Source organism: Lynx canadensis, chromosome F2 (genome assembly GCF_007474595.2).
Source record: "Lynx canadensis isolate LIC74 chromosome F2, mLynCan4.pri.v2, whole genome shotgun sequence".
In the NCBI taxonomy this organism is placed as follows: Eukaryota; Metazoa; Chordata; class Mammalia; order Carnivora; family Felidae; genus Lynx; species Lynx canadensis.
The window spans coordinates 433,409-442,422 of record NC_044320.2 but is presented as its reverse complement, the minus strand read 5'-3'; the positions used below and the strand labels follow the sequence as shown (position 1 = coordinate 442,422).

General features: G+C 63.0%; 1 protein-coding gene and 1 long non-coding RNA gene across 2 annotated transcripts; one reads left to right on the top strand and one right to left on the bottom strand.

Moving 5' to 3' along the window:
• The first annotated feature begins 206 nt into the window (after positions 1–206).
• On the top strand, positions 207–758 carry LOC115505910. The gene is made up of 2 exons (XR_003966174.1): positions 207–518; positions 602–758. It is a non-coding gene; the product is annotated as an uncharacterized LOC115505910 (long non-coding RNA).
• A 2,494-nt stretch (positions 759–3,252) lies between these two features.
• Positions 3,253–8,134, bottom strand: SLC39A4 (solute carrier family 39 member 4). The gene is made up of 12 exons (XM_030303674.1): positions 7,438–8,134; positions 6,659–6,943; positions 5,994–6,189; positions 5,726–5,877; positions 5,465–5,636; positions 4,997–5,169; positions 4,703–4,840; positions 4,500–4,622; positions 4,232–4,286; positions 3,941–4,093; positions 3,647–3,834; positions 3,253–3,555 (listed from the first exon to the last, which is right to left on the bottom strand). The coding sequence occupies exons 1-12, from the start codon at positions 7,633–7,635 to the stop codon at positions 3,427–3,429; spliced, it is 1,962 nt and encodes a 653-aa protein (XP_030159534.1). The 5' UTR covers positions 7,636–8,134; the 3' UTR covers positions 3,253–3,426.
• Positions 8,135–9,014: the final 880 nt, after the last annotated feature.

The following is a 9,014-nucleotide window of genomic DNA, read 5'->3' as shown; positions in this document are numbered from 1 at the left end:
CGGAAGCTGAGCGCCCGGGTTCCGGGCTCCCGCGCCTGCGCAGCGCCGCGGCGGCAGAGTGGCTGCGCGCGCGACAGCGACCCCCGGTGGCTAGGGGGTGGCAGGGCAGCCTCGCGGCTCTGCTCCGAGGCTCTGCGTCCGGAGCCCCGAAACCCCGAGCTCGCTCTGCGCTCGGCTCCCTGGAGAAGCCGGCGGCGGGGTTGGAAACGGGGCTGGGGGTGCGGCGGCTCAGGGCCCGCTGGGCCGGGGGCCGCTCTCCCCGACGCAGGGTGGGGTCACCGAGGAGGGTCTAGGCCGCAGGAAGAGGCGACTTGCCCCCACCAAGCCCGCGTGGGCGAGACGCGGTGCCCGGGTGGGCCAGGAGAGCGTCGCGGTGTGGAGGCCGTGAGGGAAGACATGCGCCCAGTGAGGCTCTCGGCAAGGGCCGCGGCTGCCCGAGCAGTCCGGGGATCGGGAAACTTCCCGGAGAGATGACTGGCCGCGTCCCTGCCGCCTCCCGAGGAGGTCTGGCCCTGCAGGTATGCCGGTCCGCCCTCTACAACGTGAGCGCCCGCCCCAGGGCAGCGATTTTCGCCCTTCCCGTCCTCTGCTCCCTCCCCAGGCCCAGCACAGTTGCCCACGTGGAAGACTCTGGAGCCACGACCAAGCACAGCTAACGGAGATGTCTCCTCGCTTGGCAGGGACTCGCCCTGGGTACCGTTGTACAGACCTGGGACTTAGGAATGGAATAATAAGAAATAAAACAAGTAAGGGGCGTCTGGGTGGCTCAGTCTGTTGACTCTTGATTTCGGCTCAGGGCATGATCAGAGTCATGGGATCCAGCCCCACGTCCGGCTACGCGCTGAGCCTGGAGCCTGCTTGGGATTCTCCCCCGCCCCTCTTCCGTGCTCCTGTGTGTGCTCGCGTTCTCTCTCTCTCTCTCTCTCTCTCTCTCTCTCTCGAATAAAAATTATAATGAGTTAAAAAAAAAAAAAAAAGAAGTATAGTTACACCCAAGAAAATGACATAGAAACATGGTTTATGTTGCACCCATATCTGCCCACTTGCTCGTGTCAGCAACAAGGCTGACCCTTTTGTAGTGGACAAAGGGGTCACTCGAATGCCCAGGCAGGCGTGTGACCCCTGAGCCACACCAAACCCCTTTAAAGGTCATAAGAAAAACTGTAGCCGGGACACTAAGTTTTGGCATCTCTGTCGGATGGGCACAGTCATGGTGCCCACATCATAGGACGTCTGTGATGATTGAAAAAATCAGGGCCCACAGAACCCTTGGACTGGAGCTTGGCACATTGGAAAATGCCCTAACAAATGAACAAGAACTCATCTGTGAGAGAGGTGGTCAGTGCAGAGAAGGCTGGAGATCCTGAAGGAGCACAGTCCCGGGGAGGGCAGCGGTGGATAGGATGAGGCTCCATCCCAGTCAGAGGAGAGGAGAAGGTGGGCAGCGGAACCAGGAGGTTGCAAGGTTGGCAGTGGGAAGACAGAGGTGAGCCTGCCGGGTGGATGTACTTTCTCAATGAGAGATGAAGGTAGGGGCCTATCAGCAGATCTGGGGCTTGAAGTTGCTGGGGAGGGACCATGATGGGCTGAAGAATCGTCCAAGGCTGGCGGTGGGGGGGGGGGGGAATGCCAGTACAAGCCCTGGCCTTGCCCTCTGACCCTGAGCTTGGGCCCTGGGGCTAGTGGACACTACAGGCCATGCTCTTGCTCCTCTGAGGCAGCGCTGTGCTGGGAGTCAGTGGTTTTTCTGCACCTTCCTTCCGTGCCAAGAGGCCATCTCCGTGTTGTAGACCAGGTTGAGGAGGAAGGTGGTAGTTCCCACATTTCTCTTTTGTGCTGTTGGTGAAGACTCTTGGAGAATCAATACCTCTTGGAGAGGCCGGCGCGTCTGTCTACCGGGGTCAGGCCCGGGAGTTCTCAGATATGGCCTTTTCTGCGTGCTTTGCCACAGATTACTGGCATGCAGCCTCCACCTCCCTCCAGCACAGGTGGACCCACGGAGCGTAACATAAGACTGACTTCCACTCTCGCGCTTCTGTGTCTGTGTGTGTGAACAACAGGCCGAATCTGATGTCCCCTGGACCCCTTCCTCTTTTTGGTCTTTCCTCCCACCTCCTTTCTGCTACCTGGAAAGTGCATTTAAGGGCTAGGGCTCTGGCAGCCATTTTGGACGGTGAGGGGTGTTGTGGGTTGAATTGTGATCCCAAAAAAAGATATGTTGGAAACCTAACCCTCGGTACTTCAAAATGTGACTTTTATTTGGAAATGGAATCATCGACAGATGGAATTAGTTCAGATGAGGTCATACTGGAGTAGGCACGCTGGTAATCGGTAGGACTGGTGTCATCAGAAGAGAAGAGGTACAACAGAGAAGGTCACAAGATGGAGGAAGACTGGAGCTATGCCTGCTACAAGACCCAAACCACACGTGGCCGCCAGAAGCCAGGACAGCCTCATGTGATAGATTGTCTCTAGAGAGTTGAGCACCACGGGCACCTGGGAGGCTCAGCTGGTTGAACATCCGACTCTTGATTTCACCTGAGGTCATGAGTTCAAGCCCCGCGTCGGGCTCTATGCTGATAGTACAGAGCCTGCTTGGGATTCTCTCTCTTTCTCTGCCCCACCCCCACTTGTTCACTCATGCTCTCTCAAAACAAATAAACATCAAAAAAATAGAGAGTTGAGAAGGAGCACGGCTTACGGACACCTTGAATTTAGACTTCTGCCTCCAGAACTGTGAGAAAATAAATTTCTGTTGTTTTAAGGCACCTAATTTGTGATAGGCTGAGCTACAACCTTAGGGGACTACAAGGGTCTGTGAGGATGGACACTTGTGCCGAGGACAGTGCAGCAGAGTCAGAAGGGGCTGGGGCCCCACTGACCACGGGCTGTCACATACTCGGGTCCGACTACCTCCAAGAAGTGATAAACCCTCGTCTCTGTGAGCACGGTGCTTGTTTCGGCCCTTCTGTGAGAAGTAAACAAGTCTGATTCCTGATTGGAGACCGGGTCCCCCTGCTACCTGCAGACCCTGGCCAATTTTTCTGAGTCCACTCCCCACACAGGGCTCCCACATTTCCCCACGCAGGACTGGGGCTGGCTGCCTGGAGATCCCTTAGCACAGGCTCCTGGTGCCTCATCGGAGCCCCAGGGGGAAAAAGAGGTACTGCCCCCCCCCCCCCCGCCCCGCTGCCTTTCTTGGTGGGAGAAACTTCCCTAACAGCAAGGAAAGCGGCTGGGCTCCAAGGGCAAGAATATTTTTATTGAACAGGGATGCTGGGGCATGTGAGAGGGAGACTCTCAAAGGCCTGGGGCTCTCTGGGTACCCAGCTACAGGTTCCACGCTGGCTGGCACACCCAAGGAGCTGAGAAAGCCCAGGGGGCCAGCAGCCAGCATCAAGGGCCCGAGAGTGGGGGGGGTGGGCATCAGAGGGTGATGTTGTCCTCATACAGCGACAGCAGCAGCAGGACGGTCCAGCCGCCCAGCAGACCCATGTTGTGCAGCAAGAAGAGGAGCCAGGGCCGCTGGTCCCGCACATGAAGCATGGCTGGAAGCTGAGGAGGAGTCAGGCACAGGTGAGCGACCAGCTCTGAGCCCCTGCTCGGCTCACCCCCGGGGCAGCCGACTCCCGCCCTCAGTCCTGACCATGTCGCAGAGCGCCACGTAGAGGAAGAGGCCAGTGGCCACCGCCAGGATCCAGGCCTCACTGTCCTCTCCAACGTCGACAGCGAGCGCCACGTAGAGGCCGACGAAGGCAGTCAGCGCTGAGGCCAAGTTCAGCAGCAAAGCCCGGCGCACCGACAGCCCCGCGTGCAGCAGGGCAGCGAAATCCCCTGGGGTGGGCGGATCGGGGGTCAGGCCGAGAGGCCCGCCCACAGCCGGGCAGGCCCCGCCCCTGGCCGGCGGCCGGGTCCCCAGGCCCTGCCTCGCGCTGCTCACCCAGCTCGTGTGGCACCTCGTGGCAGAACACGGCCAGCGAGGTGGCCAGCCCGGTCTTCCAGGAGGACGCGAAGGCGGCGCCCACGGCGAGCCCATCGGCGAAGTTGTGCAAGGCGTCGCCCAGCGTGATCACGTAGGGCAGCAATCTCAGCTCTGCGGGTGTGGTGGACGTGGGTCGGCGCCGACCTGGTCCCCCACCTCGGCGCCCCCACCTCTGCTCCCCAGGCCCGCGCTGGCGCTCGGCACAAATCCGTAGCCCCTAATCCTTCTGGGGCTTCCCTCGGGGCTCACCTGAGCTCGGTCTCCGGGGCTCCGAGCTCAGCAGCTCCGGGCTCTCCTCCGTCACCTGGAGGGGGTAGGTCCGTGTGGATGAGCCCCTGGGCAGGGAGGTGAGGAGGGGCGTGGCGGGGCTGGGTCTCCTGATCAGCAACAGAGGAGGCCACGGACAGAAGCGCCGGGGTGGAGGCGGGGCGGAGGCGGGGCGGGGGCGGGGGCAGAAAGGGGTTCTTGCAGGGGAAACTCCGTGTGGGGTGGAGACCCTGGGGAAGGGCCAGCTCACCAGGTCTGCGCGAGAGCCTTCGTGGGGCTGCTTAGGCGGCCGGAGCTCGCTGGGCGCTAGCTGCAGGGACACTCCGTGGCTGTGGCCACCGTGGCTGTGGCTGCAGGGCCCACCCTTTGAGTCCTGTGGGGACAGTGGCTCAGGGCCCAATGGGCCTCCATGACTCCGCCCCATCCACCCACCACCTCCAGCTCCCACCTGACCTCAGGGTCCAGGGGCAGCAAGAGGTTGAAGAGGTTCTCAAACAGGAAGAAGGTGTAGAGGCCACCCAGCACGGCCACAAGGCGCCAGGTGGACTGTGGGCCAAGGGCCTCCCCGCTGTGCGTGTGCAGCCCTAGCACCTGGGGAGGGAAGGGGGCTTGAGGGCCTCCCCCACCCCACCCACCCCCGGGGGCAAGGACGGAGAGGCCAGGGAGACAGGAAGGGCTCCAGGAGGATGGGCCTCGAAGGACTGGGCAGGGAAATTCCCGTCTGGGGAGGGAGGGGCAGCGGCTGACCTTGGGTGTCAGGTGGAGGGTGGCGTCCCCCGTGAGTGCACCCACAGCCATGCTCAGGAAGGTCTGGATGATGTAGTGGGAGGCAGCGCCGTAGGTGGCGCAGGTCAGAAGCAGGAGGCCGAAAGTGGCACAGAGGCAGATGAGCAGCGTGGCGAGGGAGCCGTACAGATATCCTGGAGAGGGAGCGGGGGCCACGGGGCTGAGATGGGAGCCTTCCTTGCTTCCCAGGGGAGGGTGTCCGAGCAGGGCCCCGGAGCCGGCTCGCCGGGGACGCAGGTGGTCAGGCTCCGGCCGCTCCTCTGCTTACGCTAACCCTCGAAGCCCCATCCTCTGCCCATCTAGGCCCCCACACTTCCCTGGGACCCCAGCGGCCACTTCCTCCTCCCCGTGAGGCCCCACCTCTGTGGCACCAGCGCCCAGCACCGATGGGTACCGCAAGCGGGCACAACTGGGGAGGCGGGCACTCACTTTCCGCCTGACTGAGCTGGTCCTGAGTGGGGGGACTGGACTGGGGGCTGCAGGCCCCACTTAGTTGCTGCTGGAGCAGGGCCGGGCTCAGTTGGGCCCAGAGCTCTGGAGTCACCCCCGCCTGCTCGGAGAGCCCGTACACGGCCATCACTTCACTGGCACTCAGGCATACCTGAGGGGCGGCAGGAAGGGGGGTCAGGGACCTGAGCAGACCCATGAGCCCCCACCTCTCCCCAGGACGGTGGTGCAGGGGCTGCTCACTGTGTCCCACATGCTGGAGCTGCCGTTAGGGGTGGCAGGGGGCACGGGGCCCCGGTGGTTGGCCCCCTTTCCCAGATGACCATGGTCGCCGTGGTCACTGTGTGTCTCCGCCACTCTCCCTACCCCCAGGCGCTGCATCAAGGCCTCCAGCTCTGGCAGGGGGGACAGAATCACAGAGTGTGTATGGGCTCCAGGCCTGCCCTCCCCAAGGACACGGAGGTCGGGGACTCAGGGTGCCCCCAACTCTCTGGCCCCGCCGCAGCCTCACCAGCCAGTGTGATGTCGGGATTCTCGCCACTGTGCTGCCGGAACACAAAGTCTACAAAGTACTGGGGGGTCGGCAGGGCATGGAGACAGGACCCACTGCTGACATGGTCCAACAGGGCGGCCAGGACCAGGCCAGGGTTGCTGGGAGCTCCTGCCCCTGCTGCCTCCTCCAGCAGCCGGGGCAGGTCCACACAGGCCTGAGGGAGGGGTCAGGGCTCAGCCTTGCCTGCAGGGTGGCCTTCCTGGCCTCCAGCTCTACCATCAACCCTAGTGCCCTTGCATGCCACCGACCCCGAGACCCGCCCTAACACGGTGCCAGATCAGGCTTCTCAGAGCACCACCACCTAACCCTGCCGGCCTACGGCCTGTGCTGGGTCTGACCCCTCCCCGAGGGCCCTCCCTATGGGCCCAGGATTCTTCTCAGCCCCTGTCTGATGAGGGCCCCGGGGGCTCCCCAGGCCCCTGTCCTGAGTGGTATCGGACATCCATTTGTGATCCCTGAGCCTCCCAAGTAGGTCCCCAGACTCCCCCAGGTGTCCAGGAAGGCTTTGTGGGATGTTCTGCCCACTGCAGCCAGGCCCAACCCCCTAAGTGGTCTCCTTTCTCCTTGGATCCCCTTAGGTCTTCCCCATCTAGGCCCTCTGCCCCACCTACCCAGGCCCTCACCTTCTCTGCAGCAGGCCAGCCAGCAGCCTGGGCCTGAATCCTTTGCAGCAGCCTGCTCAGGCCCGGGGTCAGGGCCTTGGGGCCCTCCAACAGGGCCAAGAGATGGTCAGCACGGGTGGCCCAGCGGCCAGCCTGGACATCTGCACATGTGCCCTTGGGGTCACTGAGGTAGAGGGCAGCGGCGGCACTGAAGCGGGCGATGTGCCTGTGCTCCAGGACTGCCCCCCCGGGGAGCCCTGGCTTCTCAGGCCTGCCCAGGGCCAGGGCATCATCCACAGAGAGGCACTATGGGCAGAGACAGGTGCCTATGGTCAGGGAGCTGCCTGCTTCCCTGTGGGGCCCGCACACACTGGTCTCGCCCTCCCTCTCTCCCACCCACCCCTCCATCATCACTCTTTCACACACTCCCACCGTCACCACCCTCTCGATTACACACACACACACACACACACACACAAAAGGGCTCGGGGCAGTGGTCCACCCATCCCAGGGTGGCTTCTTCCCGGAACCACTGCCAGTTTGATGGCCTGGGGACTGACGGAGGAGGCGGCCCTGGGATCCTGGAGCTATATGTATCCGTCACAGCCCCCGATCCTGGGAGCGCAGGCCTGTCTGAACTCAGAGCAGAGGAAGGTGGGCGCTGGCCTGCAGGCAGGGCCTGGGTGCTTGGCCACCCGGCCTCGCCTCGGCCCGCCTCCTGGAGTTTGCCCAGGCCCTTTGCTTCCAGCCCTGGGGCGGAGCGGGCCTGGGCCGGGGGACCCATCGGGTGCGGCAATTACCTTTCCACACGGCCCGTCGGCGCAGTGCACACGGTCCGCCAGTGTATTTAACAGGCTGCCCAGCACCACACGGTCCAGAACACCCTGGCCCGAGGACAGCAAGGTCAGCAGACGGGTAGGCTGAGCTGCCACCATGGTCACCATCAGCACAGACAGCAGCAGCCCCAGCTGGAGTCGAACCAGGACTGTCATGGTCATGCTGAGGCCCCTGTGCACTCTGTGCTCTGGGGAGGCCGCTGACGCCAGGGCTGGCTGGGGCTCTCGGGTCGCCTAGGGCCGGACTGGGGCTGGGCTCTGACCCGCCCGAACGCGTGAGGACCTCTCCCAGGTATTTTTCCTGCAGGGCTCTGTGATTGGCTGACTGAGGCACCTCAGGTTAACCATTCCAGCCACAGGTCCTCCCCGAGGTTGGAGCCACTGCCCGTGGGGGGCAAGAGCTGGGCCCCTTCCTCTGCAAGGACAGCCTGGGCATCTGCTAGCTTGTCTGTGGCTCTGCAGAACTGTGGGGCAGGGCTGCGTTTTCTATGCCCGAGGGGTAACCCTCTCTCTAAGGTCTGCCGCCAACAAGGGGGGCCTGGGCCAGAGGTCCCCGACATTCCACCTGAGAGGCCTGAACACACCCCTGCCCCACTCCCCTCTCAGCCCCTTCCCTGCTTGGCTTCCTTGGTTCAGGCAGCTTAGACACCCTCACCCCACCTTTAGCCTTAGGTCCCAGTTGGGGGTGGGGAGGTGGGGCCCTCTTCTCCCATGCGTTGGGGAGTCGTCCTCCCCTTCCCAAACTCTGGGGAAAACGCCTGAGGAAATGGCCAAATCCCCACAGGACGCAAGGGGAGCCCACTGGGCCTTCTGCTTGCTGCCTCCTGGCAGAGGTCTCTTGGGCTTTCCTGGCAGGATCCCAAGCTCCAGGCCCAGGGGCTCCAGGGAGGGCTGTGACTGCCAGCTCTGCACCCGCCCCTCCCTGTTGGCTCCGTCTCTGGCCTTTGAACCTCTTGGCTTATCTCTGCCTGGTTGGCAGGGGAGGGGCAGGCCCCAGGGAGCCAGCTCGCACCCCTGGCCAGGTCTCAGGGCAGCCTTTGTGGGTTTTTTTTTTTTGCTTCCTGGAGGGAGTGTGTGGGCGTCCCCTTCCCCACCTGGTTCAGCTGGCCACTGACCCTGAGCCCTGTGAGGTGTGGTTGGGATGGAAGAGGTGAAGCCCTGGGGCAGCTGGGAGCCAAGGCCCAAGGGACTCTGTCCCCAGAGTCCCGTGGGCCCAGGGCAGGGCATCACGCTGAGGGCAGAGTCCTGGGCCTGAGGTCGCCCCCGCCCCCCCACACATTCATGCTGGATGGCACCACAGTGTGATACCCCTGGGTCCTAAGAAGGGGCTGGGGCAGAGGAGATAGGAAGAGCCTGACAGGGATTTGGATGATTCTTGGAACCCTGAGTCAGCAAGGAGGGAAGCTGGAGAGATTCAGGCACTCTGGAGACTGTAGGCACAAACTGGCCTTTTTCCTACCCCACTGCACCAGGACCACGGGGCTGGCTGCAGCAGGAACTGGGGACCTGGCTGCTGCCTCAGGCCACCCACTGCTCAAGGG